Below are 18,768 nucleotides of genomic sequence, written 5' to 3' on the forward strand. Positions count from 1 at the left end.
ACCTAGAGTGTACAAAAGTAACATTCATAACTTACGCTATTCAACAACAGTTGTCACTGCTGTATATGCAAAATCACATTGACATAAATACGCAGCATCGCCACCTCTCGGCTGATAGTGTCAATATTGCAATTTATACCAGCAGGTGTATTAGTGTTGTTGAAATGATTTGAAACGGCCTCAAGCGGAATTTTAGCTAGAATACCACTGGTCTCGTCCTATTGGAAATACCTAATTATAAAGCAACTCCATTGTATGGAGCTCCATATGATAGACCGCGACAGCAGGAGCTATGCTCAAGGGCATGACGATCCCTCCCCAGGCCAACTGCAACTTGTGGTGCCTGCCTAGGATGTGGTGGGATTTGACAGTGGGCTCTATTGAACTTCTATAAAAAGCTGCATGTATTCGCAAGCAGGCTCCACCAAAGCGACAGTGTGCCGCTCAAAAGGCACAAGCCCAAGTTCTAGTGTTAGGTAGGACACTAAACAGACCTTACACGGTGAGACAGAAGGTTTACGCATTCCCAATAAATCGCTTCTTAAACTTATCATTACGTACGACATAAGAGATAATACGACTCGATACAATCGGCAACGACCTAGGCGACGAATAAAATATCACGATTGCAAGCTTGACACATGGAACTGCAAGACAATAGGTTTCGCAGGTCGCGACAGGATAATGTACGATATGAATATTACATCCCCGCAACTTCGACGTCGTACTTACTTGATGAGCTACAGCTCTTCGATGAACCTACGCCGAATGGAGTATCCTTCTCCACTGGACTCGATCCTGGTCCAATCGCTTCCAGTCGCCCTGAACATTGAGCGCCCTCAGGTCCTTTTCAACTACGAAAAGCCATCGTGTACGCGGCCTTCCACGAAGCCTGCGGCCTCTTCCGGGTTCTCTACTAAATATTATCTTCGCTTGACGTTCTTGCGGCATACGAACAACGTAACCAGCCCACCGTAGTCTGCCGTGTTGAAGAAGCTGATTAATATCCAGCCCTTTATACACCTGGTACAACTCGTGATTCATGCGACGTCGCCAGATACCGTTCTCCTGTTTACCGCCGAGTATTGTCCGCAGCACCTTACGCTCAAACACTCCGAAAGCTCTCCGATCAGCCTCCTTTAACGTCCATGTTTCATGGCCGTATAAAGTCACCGGAAGAATCAGAGTAGTATACAGCGCGAGTTTTGTTTTCATTTGCAGACTTCGACGTCGTAGCGCTGCAGGAAATCTGCTGAACACGATAGAAAGTGTGGAAAAGCGGGTATCGAGCAGCTACCTTCTACCAAAGCTGTGGTACCACCAACGAGCTGGGAACCGGCTTCATAGATGCGCCTTCACGTGATTGGGTGGCAGCCAACCCAATGGCAGTGTTTGACCAAAGCGGTCAAAGTTTGACTGTTTTGAAAGACGAAAAAATTTCCCAAGGGAGGGGGGGGGGGTGGTTTTTATTTCAAAACCGTTTTTTTTTGTGATGCTACACCGCAAAAAAAAAATTGAAATTTTTTTTTATTAATATTTTTATTAATGAGGTCTTCGGCCCTGGACCGGTTCGCCTCGTTTGAAAAAAAAAAGACTTTTTAGGAAAATTATTCGAAATCGTTTTTTTTTTGTGTTTTTGTTGGAAAATGTCAAGTACGCCACCATGCCGCCATCCTACGCCAACTACGCGCAGCAGCTGAAAATGGCACTCCCAATGGAAGAGCAGCTAGGCGCAGTTTCTCTTGAAGATGGCTGGAGAGATATTCGATCCGCCGTTGGTAGCACCGCAACCGCTGCACTTGGCATGATGCCCCCTGGATCAAGGAAACGACTGATATGACTGCAAATGTGGGCAGTTAGTTAGAGAAGAATGCAGCATGGGCGACATTATACGAGGGCGAATGCGTCATAATATAAACGGGCCCGGTAGTCCGGAGCAGACAACTCGAGATTAATCCACCTAGCAATGATAGACTCTTTCTCGTGTGAAATAGTATTTTGGCCATAACTTTTGGGCCCATAGTCCGATATGGCCAATATGAAACAATGGGACAAGATTCTGCGTCAAATGAAACTCCGAATCCCATAGTCCGATTCGGCCAATTTTCAATCCAAACAATGTGACAGGATTCCGCGTCGAATGCAATATGTTAATCGGTTAAGGATAAGTGCCTAAAAAATTAGTGAAATTAGTTTGCGCGCACACACACCCTGGGCACCCTCCACAGTAATTGTCCCTTACCGCGTCATGCTGGGCTCTGGCGTGGTGGACCTCTTTTCCCGAGCAACTCGTGTTAGTAGTGTAGGCGACAACCCCTTCGCAAGAGGTGGGTTGTTCAGGTCTCTGCCTAGGAAGCCAGAAGCAATAGTCGGCAGCTCGGTGCGCAGCGCCAGCGTGGGTCACTTAACCATCTCCCAGGCTACGCCGGTAGAGGTTATAGACGGCCCATGGCTTGTAAGGCGATGAACCGCAAACGCGATGGGCTTTCGGCCTTCGAGGGGGCGACGGAACAGCTGGACGCCATCATCGACTTTGCGTCATCGAAGCATAATATCAGTAAGGACCTCAAGAGGAGCTTGCTGAAACTTCGAAAGTCGATGTTGGACGCCAAGCTGGAGAGGGCGGTCGGGACGGCCAAGTGTAAACCCGTGAAATCCATGGAGTCGAGCTCTACTCGGGCAAGTTCGAATCGACCGAGGGCGTGCCAGCGAAGACGGTGGTGCCAAAGTCTACCCAGACTGAGGCTCAAGTATTCGCGGGCACGTCGGGGGTGACTGCTCCAACGGAGCAGACACAAAAACGGGGGAGACAGTCTCCACTCTCCAGGGGATGAGCTCCCTGGGGGCCGCTCCAAAACGCGGAGGGTTACTACCCCGAACAAGGATAGTGGGGCTGGGAAGCTGAACCCCGGCCAGGTACCTCCCAAACCGGGGGAGGAAGGACCTGGGAAGGTCCGTCCACCCAGGAAAGACGGTGGTAAGGGGTTACGGCAGGCTGAGACCTCTCAGCCGCCCCAGACCAGGGAAATAGAGGGAGGAAACCGAAGACGTCAAGGGCCGAAAAGAAGGCCCAGGCGAATGAGGGTAGCAAGAAGTCTTGGGTAGGCGCCAATCGCTCCAGGGGCGATGCCCTAGTCATCAAGACGGACGAGGCTAAGTACTCGGACGTCTTGAAGGCGATGAGGAGTGACGTCAAGCTTGGTGAACTCGGCGCCGACGTACGTCGAATAAGACGCACCCGGATGGGCGAGATGATCCTCGAGCTGAAGCGGGGCGTCTCGCAAACGGGCGCCGCCTACAAGAAGTTGGCGGAGGAAGTCCTAGGCGAGACGGTCAAGGTGAGGGCACCCGAAGTTGCTTCAAGTGCCTGGAACCGGGGTACAAGCAATGGGACTGCAAAGGCCCTGACAGAAGCAAGCTCTGTCGAAGCTGCGGATTGGAGGGACATAAGGCACAATGCTGCACGAACCCTCCCAATTGTTTGATTTGTTCCATCAAAGCTGTGAACAGCAAGCACCCCATGGGGGGTTCGAAGTGCCCGGCAATCGGTAAACCTGCAACGTGAATGTGGGAATATCAACAGCACGTACAATGTGCTATTGGCTAGGCTACGTGAAGGCGAACACAAACGAACAACAAACGATACCAATAATGTGGAGAACCAAACAGGCGCAGATGTTCGTTGAGAAATCTGTGATAGAGTAAAGGGTGGTGGGAAATTAAATTACCCAAGCAACCAGAAGTTCAGATTTTACTTAAATTTACTCTTAACCGAACTAATTGGTTCACTATGGTTCACATCAAGTTCCAAGCATCCTTAACGAAACTTTAAAGTTCACTTTAACGCTCCCACCATACGAAAAATTACTTAAAATGAGAGCTGATTAAGCCAAAATAGCCCTTCTTATCCGAACTTCTGGTTGCTTGGGTAGTTTAGTTTGACCGAGGAAGGCAAATGGTCGCATTAGCGAATTGTGCGAAACGCGTAACGTGAAAAACGCCTTTTTGATTTCATCGTCACCGAAAAAAGCCAATCAATTTCGATTAAGGATGGCTAGTTCAGGCGCAAACAAGAGGTGGTCCAAGGGTTCGGAGTCGGCTTCATGGGTCATACCGGTGGTCATGCCCTGTGGTCGAGCTCGATCCTTTTATCGAACAAGTAGCCGCGCGAAGAACAACATGGTATCGTCGCTTTCGCGGCGTCGGTCAACCGGGCGGGTTCCGAGACCCTATCGCAGAGAGGTCAATTTGGGGTGCACGCGGCATCATCATTCTTGATACCAGTCGTGCAGAGGGAAGCAAGCGCGAAGTCTACCCTTCCCACCTTCCGAGGACATAGGGCGTGGTAAGGCCACCTGGAAAGACGGCAATGCGCTGGCACGATACCATGGTGTTCATCTAAAAAAGCGAGTCACGATGTTCGATGCTGCAAGGACACGCAGCTAACCTCGAGGGTGCGTCGTGCATTGGCCCCCCTTTGAAGCATTACTTTCTGGTTGTGGTTCTGGGCTTGGCGGCAATGGAAACGGTTTAGCGAGTCGGGGATGTAGTCCTGCCTCCCTCGTTTGCTGTCGGAGGTGGTCCCTAACCCCGCACTTCCTGGACAACCCAGGATGTATGTTGAGCAGATTCCCCCTCCATTGCTCAGGAAGAAAAAAAACACACACACACATATACACATCACTTCAATTCGTCGAGCTGAGTCGATCGGTATATAACACTATGGATCTCCGATCCACCTATACAAAGCGTACATATAGCCTTTACGTATACTTTGTATACGAGAAAGGCAAAAAAGCGCCAGCAGAAAGATCAAAAACATGAAGAGATCTCCAGGAAATCCAGGAGAAAATTGGCCGGCTGAAAAACAACAAAATGCCCGGGGTTGACCAACTACCAGGAGAGCTGTTTAAACACGGTGGTGAAGCACTGACTAGAGCGCTGTGTTACATTAGCACTGTTAGTCAAGATTATTTTTTCTGAGTGTGCAAACTTTAGTGTAATCAAATGCTGCAGGGTACAGTTCGCTTGAAAATAAAAACAAACGAATAATTGTTTTGAAACCACGAGCCGAGCAGAGCTGTCAACTCAACTTCCCTTCTGCTCAAAAAGAACGATGAAACGTTGACATCAACATCGTGCAAAAGGTGCTACTCCTCGATCGTCGGTCCATCGTGTGCATGTGGTGTTGAATCGCACAGAAATAGAAGTTGTTGCTTAATTCCGCAATTCAAGTTTTCCGGAAATTTGCACAGCGGCCTTGATCTCCTGAAAAAAGCTCCGGATAAGAACGGTCAGTCTCCTGGCGAAGTACACACGAAGTGCAACGGAATTTGAAGGTTAGTTCAGTCCAGCAAGAAAATGCGCAAATTAACCAGATTGCAATCTCTAACAGGAAAATACCCGGCACAGGAATAGAGAAGAGGGCAAGATACTTTGTTGAACACGAATGGTTTGATAGCACGAGCAAAACGACAGCGAGATATTCAGGTTAGTTGTTTGACATTAGCAATGAAAACGCTTAACACGACCCAACACACCGATCACGCAGATCACGCCGTCGCTCGGAGGTGCCTGGAACCGGCCGAAAACAAAGGACACACGAACACGTTGCCTGGAGAGTAGCACACCACCGACGAGAGGGTAAGGGGTAGAAAAACCTTAACCGCTGCGAGCCAACTACCTGCGCATCGCATAACTACTGGAAGCCCATCATATCGCTCCTGGAGCAAAAGGAGAGCCTTCTAAACGAAGTAAGCCCATTTGTACGTTCAATACAGTGGCGGAGAAATAACTCTGGCGATGTCAGGGCTCTTTTACATAATTACAGATTCAGGCCACACTGGCACAGGACGAAGATCGCTCGGTGAAGGCACTGCTCTAAGAAGATTTGGAAGAATCACTTCGTGGAAAGATTCCGACCACAAGCAGCTCTCGGCTCTCGAAATAGGAGCAACGGCAAAGACACCGTATTGGCGACGAGGACTGACTAGCTTTGCTTCCGCCCGCAGCGAGAAGGGGAGAGAGCGGAATCAATCGGCCGGACAGTGAGGAACGAAGTAGGCGACGATGGGATTAAGCGCTTTCGACGTCTGGCGAGTGATACGTTCGAGCATGCGTGGACAAGAGCAGTAACCGTGAGTACTCACGGGAAGCAAGCCGAAGGCAGTGAAGAAGAGAAGATGTGTTAAAGTACAGATAGGTGAAGAGTAGGGTAGAGAGGGATAATAGGAGAAGAAAATATGTGAGAAGCGGGAAATAAAGTATGCACACCAGAATCATGTTTTATGGCGTTTATTGTTGCTAGCCGGACCGACTAATCCCCTTGTTTCCACGGAGAGGTCGTTTCACAACAGCTGCACTGGGTCATTACCAAGGATTGGGACGATGATATACTGCCGCAGGAGTGGATGGAGGGTGTCGTATGCCCCATCTACTGGATTGTTGCTGGATTACAGCAACTACCGCGCAATCACATTGCTGAACGCCGCCTACAAGGTACTCTCCCAAATTTTATGCCGCCCTAATAGATATTTCGGGCGGCAGTGCCAGGCGGGATTTATGGGTGAACGCTCTACCACAGTTCAGGTATTCGCCGTACGTCAGGCATTGCAGAAATGCTGCGAATACAACGTGCCCACACATCATCTATTCATCCACTTCAAAGCCGCATATGATACAATCAATCGAGATCAGCTATGGCAGCTAATGCACGAACACGGATTTCCGGAAGTGATACGGTTGATCAAGGCGACGATGGATCGGGTGATGTGCGTAGTTCGAATTCCAGGTGCATTCTCCAGTCCATTCGAAACGCGCAGAGGGTTACGGCAAGGTGATGGTCTTTCGTGTCTGCTATTCAACATCGTCTTGAAAGGGGTTATACGAAGGGCATGGATCGACACGAGTGGTACGATTTTCACGAAATCCGTCCAGTTATTTGGTTTCGCCGACGACATCGATATCATGGCACGTAACTTTGAGAAAATGGAGGAAGCCTACATCAGACTGAAAAGCGAAGCTAAACGGATTACACTAGTCATCAACACATCGAAGACGAAGTACATGATAGGAAGAGGCTCAAGAGAGGACAATGTGAGCCACCCACCACGAGTTTGTATCGGTGGTGACGAAATCGAGGTGGTTGAAGAATTCGTGTACTTGGGCTCACTGATGACCGCCGATAACGATAACAGCAGAGAAATTCGGAGACGAACCATGGCAGGAAATCGTACGTACTTTGGACTCCGCAAAACTCTCCGATCGAATAGAGTTCGCCGCCGTACCAAACTGACTATTTATAAAACGCTTATTAGACCGGTAGTCCTCTACGGACACGAGACCTGGACGATCCTCGTGGAGGACCAACGCGCACTGGGAGTTTTCGAAAGGAAAGTGCTATGGTGGGGTGCAGATGGCGGACGGTACGTGGAGGAGGCGAATGAACCACGAGTTGCATCAGCTGTTGGGAGAACCATCCATCGTTAATATCGCGAAAATCGGGAGACTGCAGTGGGCCGAGCACGTAGCCAGAATGCCGGACAGTAATCCGGTGAAAATGGTTCTCGACAACGATCCGACGGGAACAAGAAGGCGAGCATCACAGCAGGCAAGATGGATCGATCAGGTGAAGGACGAATTGCGGGTCCTCCGCAGACTGCGTGGTTGGCGAAGTTCAGCCATGAACCGAGCTGAATGGAGAAGACGTTTATGTATTCCATAGGCCACTCCGGCCTTAGTCTGGTAATAAAAGTAAAAAAAGAACTTAACCCTTTTGAAAACTGTTTTAATTTTTTCAAGTGAAATCGATTCAGAATCTTTCGGAATCTCACTATGCATCATCATAAAAAGAAATAAAACTATGACCAGGACTTCGGAGAATATCACGTAGAATCTCATGTATAATCAAGATATCTTAAAATTCCCCTCTAAATCCCTGGAACTCATGAGCCATTCATTAAATATACATTAAAATAATCTCTTCTGGATCTTTAAATTTTCAAAATTATAAAACTAAAGAATCTATGTTATAATTCTTGTTATAAATTTCCTAAAAACTAAATTTCCAACGTGACAAGTACAATACTGCCGTGAATCGCATTTTTGTCCCATATGAATAGGAAAGCCAGCAAAGATAGGACAGCGACAGCGAGTGATTCGCGGCAGTATATACTAATAAAATCAATGTGAACTCGTGGTTAAAATAATTGATTTCGGATTCTGATTAGAAAAGGCCATCAAATATACGCTTTGTTCTGTTTTTATTTCTTCGAACATCATTTTATCACAATATCGCTTCTCGCACTTAGTATCGTAGTGAAATTTCTACAGCGATCAGTTTCGAAGGAATATATTATAGCCCTTGTAATACTCAGCGTCAGATGTTTCACTTTGCTGTTTAAAATACTTCTTTGGTGTTCGCTTTGGAACTTTATCAATAGTTACTTGTTAGGATTTCCGTATAAATTTCTATGTGTAGTACCTTGTAATATTATATATACTATTGAATTGATTCTCGGCTCTTGCTTAAAACACCTAATATGCGTTGTTTGGTTGCGTGATTATATTTGAGTGTGTCTGTGTGCAAAAGCGCTTTCTCTTCTTATTTTGAATTTGCTGCTAAATGGTAATTGGCACGCGGTGTAATTAACAATGCATTTTTTGTAACTTCTACCTATCTGATATTATTGCAAAAGTTTGAACGAGAATTATCCTTACTGTTATTGAAGGATGACGCTTTATGATATGAGAAAATTACTACTGGAAAGTTCCTTTCGAAGGAAGCGGAAGCTAAGAAATGAATGGAGCAACGAAACTGCTCTAAGGTTGTCTTTACGACTCTTTTTGTCCACTAATGTCATTTGTTCGGTAGTAGCAATGAATAAATAATCGAAACCTAAGGGGAAATACTCGAAATTTCTTACAATTACGTTGTACACTTCAACTTTCATCTACCCAGCGAATGAGTTAAAGTGCATTTCCGTCTCTTTTTCTTTTTTTAATTTTACTCATTTCTTATTAAAATTTTGAATGATCGCACTTTTGACATAAATTGAGTAAAATTTCCTTTGGAAAAAGAAATGGCAATACAATTTCACTCAGTCGAGTAGAGTAGAAAAGTTGTGAAACTTCAGGAAGACCCAAGAATCATTTCGCATACTAAGCTACCTTGGTGTACAGTGTTTTGAAAGCTGCTACTGCTACTTAAGTAGTGACTGAATGATTGACAGCTTATGTTAGCAATAATTCAAAAATGATCAACATTTTTTAGATTTTGTGTCACATTAAAGATTTATTTTCTGTTTTTATGGTTAAAATCAACGAATTTTGATTTTGCTCCTCACTACTTAACTGTTCCATAAAACTCCACTTTGCGTTAATTGTTTGATTTCGGTGCATCGACAATAACTTGCTGTTATTTCTACAACTATTAGGCATATTACAAGCTTTAGTTGAAGCTTTGTGCGTTGTTGAACTGATTGATTGCCACAATGTGTTTCTCTTCGTGGTACGTACGCAATATGTGGCCTAGAACTGAAGAGATGTCGTTATCACTAAGCCACATCGTCATTGTTGAGGAATTATCTAGCATGGAGAGGAGCGCTGTGGAAGTAGAAACAGAAAGTTATACATTAATGTTAATTTAAACGCGGGTTATTTTTATCGCAAAAATATGAAAACCTGGTAAAAACCTTCCCCTCGGATATGTTACCTTGCCGCGGTGGGTCGGCTTACGCCATTAGCACTGATATGGCAACCAAAGACATATCCTGTCGTGGTGGTATCACATGTTGACTATTTTTGTTTGGTGCCGCGTTACATATCTGGCATTGACGCACTAATTTACGGCATATGCATGTAATCCAACGGACATCGTGTCTTGGAGCCATGAATGGTAGTGCAGTCAGGCAGAGGCCTTTTTCATCAGTGATAATGATGTGAGTTCTCTTCTTTTCGTCAATACTTTTCTGATGCGTTCCCTGTGACGATGAGTCGTAGCCACGCTTACATTTAGCTAGCTAGGTATTTATTTTAAAAAAAAAACAAAGTGTTCAAGACATTCGTAGGGAATTGACTGCTGGATTCACTGAGTAGAAGTTTTTTCAAAACTAGGAACGTGGTGCCATTTTTATTTTGTTATGCCTCACTTCGAAGAGCAATAATAAAAAATACCACACATTATAATGATGGTATATGAACAATCTTATGACGGCGTCATTCACGATAATTTTTACTAATAGTAGGGAATAGGCGTGATGAAGCTTTACTTTGCCACCGAAAAGTGAATCCTATAGCTGACTCATAACTGATCATTAGTACATGATAGATAATGACAGTTAGTTTGGAAACGATCAAGCTACTTATTAGAACATAATAATAGTAATACCTTGACAAAGGAATAACAATAAAAAAGACTAAATGCACGAACAGTTTCCATTTTTTACAAGACATAACTTACATTGCGTTTGATAGTATTGACAGGATGAACCAATAACTTAGGCAAACAAAGTAATTCAAGAAACGCATACTTCATACCTTCTGACCATAAAGACAAGAATGACATCGTACAGATCAATATATATGATTCGGCAATTGAGCCTCCAAAATAAACGAAAGATTAAAAAAAATGTATGTGATTAGGAATGAGATAATGGGAGAGAGTATCTATTAGAGTTGTAAATGCAATGTCTTTTGAGCCAGTTCAACAGTGTCTTAATGGACGACATGATCCTTGTACGGCTGGGAAACTGCTTCAAAAGTTATTAACACTTCATTTTTTATAAATCGGGGATTGAACACTTTCTTATACTTGATAAAAAAAAACTTCCGGCTCAGTTTCTACGATGAAGCATTGGCAACATGTTCCATGTGAGTCGAATAAACTGCTTCGGTCGATTTTGAGCGCGTACAATGACAATAGACGTCTAAATAGCATAAAAACTGACAAAATAGTTTGATTCTGACAAGAAAATGACAAAAATGACTTTAAACTATAACGATGTTAGTTAGCATGAGACCTGTCTGACTATTTATGAACGTAATTCCCTCTGATTCAGTTGCAACAGCGTCTTCTTGGACGACATGTTCCGTGTACGGCTGGCAAACTGATTCGAAAGGAATTATGCTACGGTATCATCAAAGGCCTGGTGCAGAGGTTTCTACTCTATTCAGAGTCCCGCCAGTAAACCTTCATAAAAAAAAAAAAAAATATGAAAACCTGGTAAAAAAAACTCAGACAAAAGGCTGAAACTCGAAAGGCTAAAAAATCGTGACAAACCAATTTTAGTGGAAGAATTCACATTTGACGCTAATAGGGGCACAAACTAAAACGATTCGAAACCTTCTTGCGACTTCTTGTTGTCTTTCAATTTTTATAAGGAATTCTCATTTTTTAGTCTATACAGCTAAAAATGTTGAAGTAACACACAAAGGAACAAGATTTTGTTGTTCTTGGTTCTTGTATTTGGTTTTTGATTCTTGTCAAGATTACTTTCTTATTTTTCATTGTTTATTCTTCTATCTTTTTCCTTCTTCGTTTCCCTTCTTGTTTCTTCCTTGTTCCTATTTCCTTCTTCCTTCTTCTGCCTTCCATGTTCCTTCTTTCTTCTTTGTACTCCTTTTTTTCTGGTTTCTTCTTCCTTAGTTTTTCTTTGTTCTTCTTCTTCTTTCTTTCATTCCTTAGGCTTCCTTTTCCTTGTTTTTCCTCCCTTCATGTCTTCTTTCCTCTACCTTCTTCCTTTCCTAGTTTCTTCTTCCTTTTTCCTTATTCCTTTTTTCCTTTTTTTCTTTCGTCCTTTCTTCTTTTTCTTTTCTTCTTTTTTCCTTGTTCATTGTTTCTTTATCTTTCTTGCTTCTTTCATTCGGTTTTCTTTTTCCATTATTTTCCTTCCTTTTTTCTTCGTTCTAGTTCCTTCTTCATTCTTCCATCTTTATCATTTCTTCTTGTCTTCCTTCTTCCTTGTTTGTTCTTGCTTCATAATAATGCCTTCTTCCATCTTTATCTTACTTTTTCCTTCTTGTTTCTTCTGTTTTCTTCAGTCTTTCATCATTTTTTTCCTTCTCCTTTCTTCCGTCTGCTCTCTCCCTTCTTCCATTTTCTTCTTCTTTTTTCCTTCTGTCTTCCTTCTTCCTTGTTCCTATTTCCTTCTTCCTTCTTCTGCCTTCCTTGTTCCTTCTTTCTTCTTCTTACTCCTTTTTTCTGGTTTCTTCTTCCTTAATTTTTCTTTGTCCTTCTTCTTCCTTCTCCATTCATTCGTTAGGCTTCTTTTTCCTTGTTTTTTCTTCTTTCTTCCTTCTTTTATTTTCTTGTTTTTCCTCCCTTTATATCTTCTTTCCTCTACCATCTTCCTTTCTCCTTATTCCTTTTTCTTTATTCTTTCTTTATTCTTTCTTTATTCTACCTTCTTCTTTCTTCCTTCTTTCCTTTTCTTTCTTTCATCCTTTCTTCTTTTTTATTTTCTTCTTCTTTTATTTTCTTCCTTGTCCCTTGTTTCTTTATCTTTCTTTCTTCTTTCATTCGGTTTTCTTTTTCCATTATTTTCCTTCCTTTTTTTCATTTTTCCTTCTTCCTTTTTTCTTCGTTCAAGTTCCTTCTTCATTCTTCCATCTTTATCGTTTCCTTGTTTCTTCTTGCTTCATCATTGTTCCTTCTTCCAGCTTTATTTTACATTTTCCTTCTTCCTTTTTCTATGTTCTGTCTTCCATCGTTCATCTTTTTTTCCTTTTCCCTTCTTCCATTTTCATCTTCTTTTTCCCTTCTGTCTTCCTTCCAGGGTTGTTACGGAGATCCTGAAATATTTTCCGTGCCGACTAAAATCAAATCCGCGCCATTTCCGCGCGACATGAAATCCATTCCGCGCCAAATCCGCGCGATCTAGATCTAAATTCTAAGCAAATACACGTTACATGTAAATTTTTGTAAAACAATTTATTGAACTTTTTCTCTTCAAGTTCTTTTTTACAATATTACTGATTTCAAATATGATTTAAAACTTCAACATATGTTTGTATCAAAATGCTAATAGGACTAATAAAACCGCAGTAAGTATTACAACCATTCTATATGGCCCCATTCACCACTGGAAGTACTGAATCTAAGGGAACAAGAACTAAACAGTCAAAACTATTTGCAGATTTGATCATAATTGATTAAAGATAAACGTGGCAAATATTAAAAAATCTGCCGAAACCGCAATTTCTTTTGAAGTAATTAATTATGCAGCTTTGTTGTAAATATTGATCACAAGACAAACTTGCGTAGATATTCAGGAATTAGACAATGAAGCTCCGTTTTTTAAACAAAATTTCTGTAAAACAAATATTTGAATTCATATAAAAAAAACCACTTAATACAAAATCTAACATAGTTGCTCAAGCTCTGTTGATTTTGAATTCAGAATCAAGCGTAAATTCCTTCAAAAATTCCAGAGGAATGTTTTTAGAAACATCAGAATTTTTTTTTGGAAATACGGCAGAATAATTTGCGTAAACTCCGTTATTTCTCCTTCAGTTCTTGTAACAAGCTTTTCTTAAAGTTCATGCAGAAATTGTTTGACCATTCTTACTGGAATTTCATTTAAAAACTCCAAGAACTCCTGCAGAAATTCATCTTTCGTGCGCAGATTCATCCCAGAAATTTCTGCGGTTCATCCTCCGGAAATTTTCATGGAAATGTTTGCAGAAATCCAACTGCCCTTGAATCTGCTGAAGTTCAGAAGTTGCTCCAAATTATCTGTTGGAATTCCTCCGAGCATTCTTACAAAAATTCCCCTGGGCAATTATTTTGTAATTCATTTGGGGATTTTGTCGTGAGTTCAAGTTAATTCTCATAACCTGCGGAAAATCTTCAGAGCTTACTTGCAGAAATCCCTTTATGAATTCCTACGGAATTCGCTTTAAAATTTTTTGCAGAAATTGATTGGCGACTTCCTGCGGAAAAAAACTCCCAATTCTGTTTTGAGCACTTATTAAAGAAATTTCTGTGATCATCGCTATAACTCTTTTGTGAATTCAAAATGGCATTCTTTTCGATTTTTTATAGTCATTCTTGCGGTCAATACTCCAGGAAATTCCTCCAAAAATGACTTTATGCATTATGAATTTATACAAGGATCATCATAGGGCCCTTGTGGAAACTTCTTTAGGAAGTTTCTTCGTTTTCTGCTGGTAATCCTGTAAAATCAGAGTTAACCGAAAATATAATAAAAAAAAAACCGCCAGAAATAACTTGTGAGAATCATCTTCTAATTATTGATCAACTTTCTGCGGAAGAACTTATAGACATGGTTTGTTTGCATCATGTTTTAGAATGGATTGAAAATGACAAAAAGTGGCGTATCTCTCCTCATACCATTTGTTTAAATAATTCTTGAGAGTGTAATGCATGCCATTAAATAAGGACAAATAAAATAATGTCAATAATCTTGAAACTAGATTTGAACCATTTGTTTGAGAAACTGCATATGTAACATTTTTGGCCAAAATGAGATTTTTATATATTCTGAATCCTCGTCCAAAAATACGTATTCTGGCAAAAAATACGAAAAAAAAATTTTGTTCAGGAGTGTATGAAATTTTTTTCGTTTGTTTGAGAAACTACATATGTCCACGCACTTTGAAGAGCAATTGTGGAGTACTGCGTACAGTTTTTGCACCAGAAGTGCCACAGGGTGTATTGATCTGTATCGAAGAAATCGAAAGATTCGGTGCCAAATTGTTCAAAAACAGTTTTTTGTTGTTTTCTCGAAATTGTGTAAAATGGACTTATGCAGTTTCTGCAGAAAATATAACCCATCTAGATGGGCATCAAACTAATTTTCAAATAAACTTCCTTAGGTTTAGCATTTTATTTATTAAATTTCCACCTAAAACTAAATCCGCGCGAGCCCCTAAAATCCTAATGTAAATCCGCGCCAAATCCGCGAAAACCGCGAAATCCGCGAAAATCGCAAAATCCGCGTAGTCGTAACAACCCTGTTCTTCTTCCTTATTTCTTCTTGCTTCATCATTATTTCTTCTTCCAGCTTTATTTTACTTTTTCCTTCTTCCTTTTTCTATGTTCTGTCTTCCATCGTTCATCTTTTTTCCTTTTCCCATCTTCTTTCTCTCTTCTTCTTCCATCCTTCCTTCTTCTTTGTGCAATTTTTAATTCTTTATTCTTAATTCTTTATATTTTTATTTTTTATTTATTCTTTATTTTTTATCCTTTATTCTTTGTTCTTTTTTTTATTTTTTATTCTTTATTCGTTATTCTATGATTGGGGCCCTCCTTAGCCGTGCGGTAAGACGTGCGGTTACAAAGCAAGACCATGCTGAGGGTGGCTGGGTTCGATTCCCGGTGCCGGTCTAGGCAATTTTCGGATTGGAAATTGTCTCGACTTCCCTGGGCATAAAAGTATCATCGTGTTAGCCTCATATGATATACGAATGCAAAAATGGTAACCTGGCTTAGAAACCTCGCAGTTAATAACTGTGGAAGTGCTTAATGAACACTAAGCTACGAGGCGGCTCTGTCCCAGTGTGGGGATGTAATGCCAATAAGAAGAAGAAGAAGTTATTCTATGACCATTATTCTTTATTCTTTGTACTTTATTCTTCTTCTTCATTCTTTATTCTTTACAGGTTTACCTCGATTATATGGACCCTCAATTATATGGACTTTTTACCTCGATTATATGGACATTTTTTTTCGCTCAATTTTTTTGTGTTTTGGGGTTTTAAAAAGATGTTGAATATTGTAAGTCATATTTTACATTGATTCTATATTTATTATGGTACATTGGGGCGAATAAAGGCCCGTAAGACATGTTATGATGTTATATATGGAGATGCACTCTGAGTCATATGTTCGATTGGCTTGATTGATTTACCATTTTCGCGTTGAAAAATTTCATTGTATATAATGATAAATATACAATTCTTTAATCTGCAACAGCCACGGCCACGTCCTTACAAAAAGGTGGGTATTTTTGGTGATCTCTGCCATACGAAAACGTGAAGTGAATTGTCAGACTGACAGTATGCGGAGCAAGTGATAAGATGAGATTGCCATATTTAGCTGTTAGATATTTGCTTCCAACCTTTTTCTGCTTTTGGTGCATGGAATTAAGTATAGAAGGGCGGATGATGCATTAACATCCAGCAAATCGGACCCACTGAGACTGATTTTTTAGGTATATCCACGAAACTGGAAGAGTTTATAACAATACAATATGTGATAACAATATGTGATACATAAAATTCCAAATGGTTTTCAAACCTGGCATTATTTCTTCTGGACGAACTTATTTATTATTTGAATGTAAAAAACTGAAACTCTTCGAACAATCTTTATGTTTAAATAAATAAATGTTGACGAATATCCTGGTATTCACATTTGTTCAGCACAAGGCTTAAGGATTATACTGACGCTCAACGGTAGGAAAAGAAATTGAATATCTTTAGAATGTTCTTGTTAGCAGTTCTTAAATCAATTGCTGCTAAACCGTTCAGCAAAGCGTGATCCTGAAACGCTCATGCAAACTCGTTCATGCTGTGTAATGTGAGCGATGTGTTTTTCGTTAGTGTTGTACAAAATACAACAGCGCGCGGTGGTGAAATTTTGAATGCAATCTCAAGTTTTGTCCGGGATTTTTATGAGGGCCCGCTACTGTGCGTCGTTTTGAATTTTAAAACCCGTTGCAAAATACAGCCCTGCTTTAATATACGAACATAGTCCAAAATAGCCATAACAATTTATCCTTTAATATTCCACTTAGCAGGTGTAGGTGCACTGTGCAATTGACCTTTCCCGTCAACAATTTTTATCCGCTCAATCGATTCTTCAATTTTTTGAGGACAACTTTCCCAAAGAACCCATACTTTTTGACGAATAGTGCTGGTTTCCAAGCTTGGCCTAACATTCGCCCGATTTTGAATTAAAATAAGGCCAATTCCAATTCTTCAAACGTGCGGCACTTTTCCGATTTTTTTTTATTCTAAAATATTAGTTCTGTGAAAAAGTAGAACTTAAATAAGTCAAAGAATTAACTGAGACAATAAAACGAGATACATTTTTTGGCGGGAAATGTCAATTGGTTCTTGTAAAAATGACACTGATACGTGGATAGGGCCCCTTATTTACATTGATTTAAATTCTTTTTAAGAATATCAATCAAACGCAACTTGTTGCAAGGAGATCTTTTAAAGATAAGTGTCAGAAAAGTGAGACTGTTCTACGCGATTTTTGCATAAACAAATGCATTTTGACCATATCTTCTGAGCCCATAGTCCAATCCGGCCAATTTTCAATAGTAGACAATAGGACAACATTTTCCATCGGTTTCATTTTGCTGCGATCAAATCAAAAGAGGACAAGTGTCAGTCCTTCTATATAAAGCCAGTTTTTGAATTTAACATATACCTTAGACAAAGTACATGCTTGTGGGCGGAACCGAGCGCGACAGGGCCCGCCTGGGAAGCAGTGTTACGATAGACGGGGATACCTTCGAGGTGGTCGAGGAATTCGTCTACCTCGGATCCTTGCTAACGGCTGACAACAACGTTAGTCGTGAAATACGAAGGCGCATCATCTGTGGAAGTCGGGCCTACTACGGGCTCCAGAAGAAACTGCGGTCGAAAAAGATTCGCCACCGCACCAAATGTGTCATGTACAAGACGTTAATAAGACCGGTAGTCCTCTACGGACATGAAACATGGACAATGCTCGAGGAGGACTTGCAAGCACTCGGAGTATTCGAGAGACGGGTGCTTAGGACCATCTTTGGCGGTGTGCAAGAAGACGGTGTGTGGCGGCGAAGAATGAACCATGAGCTCGCCCAACTCTACGGCGAACCCAGTATTCAGAAGGTGGCTAAAGCCGGAAGGGTACGATGGGCAGGACATGTTGCAAGAATGCCGGACAGCAACCCTGCAAAGATGGTGTTCGCTTCCGATCCGGCAGGTACGAGACGGCGTGGAGCGCAGCGAGCGAGATGGGCAGACCAGGTGCAGAACGACTTGGCGAGCGTGGGGCGTATCCGAGGATGGAGAGATGCGGCCTCGAACCGTGCATTGTGGCGTCAAATTGTTGATTCAGTGTTATCTGTTTAGATGTTAACTAAATAATATATATATATACCTTTCTCGACCACTCAGTGTTTGCTTTGTTGCTGAAACAGGAAGGCACTGTAGTTAGAATTCGTGAAAAAGTATATTAGTGTGCTCACATTGAGCTGGGCGAAGTCTTCGTTACTAACGTAATCTTAGAATCTAGCGGCTGGAAAAAAAGATTACGTTCTTATAGAAAATCATAATCTACTGAGTTATCATGTTTGGGCTCACATGCGGATTAGACTGTAAGGCAATATATGGATATTTTCTTTCAACTTTTAAGACTTATTTCATCGTGTAACACAAATCTCGAGAAAAAAAATTTGCTTTGATTATATGGAAAATTCGATTATATGGACTTTTTTTGCATCGAAAAAGTCCATATAATCGAGGTATACCTGTATTCCTTATTCCTTATTCTTTATTCTTTATGCTTTATTTTTTATTCCTTATGCTTTATTTTTATTTTTTTATTTTTTATTCTTTATTCTTCATTTTTTTATTCTCTATTATTTATTTTTCTTTATTCTTTATTCATCATTCTTTATTCTTTATTCATCATTCTCTATGTTTTATTCATCATTCTTTATTCTTTATTCATCATTCTCTATGTTTTATTCATCATTCTTCAAGTTTAGTCAATCATTCTCTATTCTTCAAACATCATTCACTATTCAA

At 41.2% G+C, this 18,768-nt stretch overlaps 1 protein-coding gene and 1 long non-coding RNA gene across 3 annotated transcripts in view; one reads left to right on the top strand and one right to left on the bottom strand.

Moving 5' to 3' along the window:
- The first annotated feature begins 5,073 nt into the window (after positions 1-5,073).
- On the top strand, positions 5,074-6,278 carry LOC134227955 (uncharacterized). Its single transcript, XR_009983801.1, has 4 exons — positions 5,074-5,339; positions 5,396-5,490; positions 5,552-5,753; positions 5,810-6,278. It is a non-coding gene; the product is annotated as an uncharacterized LOC134227955 (long non-coding RNA).
- Positions 6,279-9,263: 2,985 nt separating this feature from the next.
- The window catches only part of LOC134226236 (ubiquitin-associated domain-containing protein 1), a 29,817-nt gene continuing 20,312 nt past the window's right edge, over positions 9,264-18,768 (bottom strand). For both annotated transcript variants that reach the window (XM_062706860.1, XM_062706862.1), the window contains exon 7: positions 9,264-9,603. In XM_062706860.1, the coding sequence (XP_062562844.1) occupies positions 9,449-9,603 (155 nt within the window). In that variant the 3' untranslated portion in view covers positions 9,264-9,448. The remainder of the gene's footprint in view (positions 9,604-18,768) is intronic.

This window comes from Armigeres subalbatus, chromosome 3 (assembly GCF_024139115.2).
Source record: "Armigeres subalbatus isolate Guangzhou_Male chromosome 3, GZ_Asu_2, whole genome shotgun sequence".
NCBI lineage: Eukaryota > Metazoa > Arthropoda > Insecta > Diptera > Culicidae > Armigeres > Armigeres subalbatus.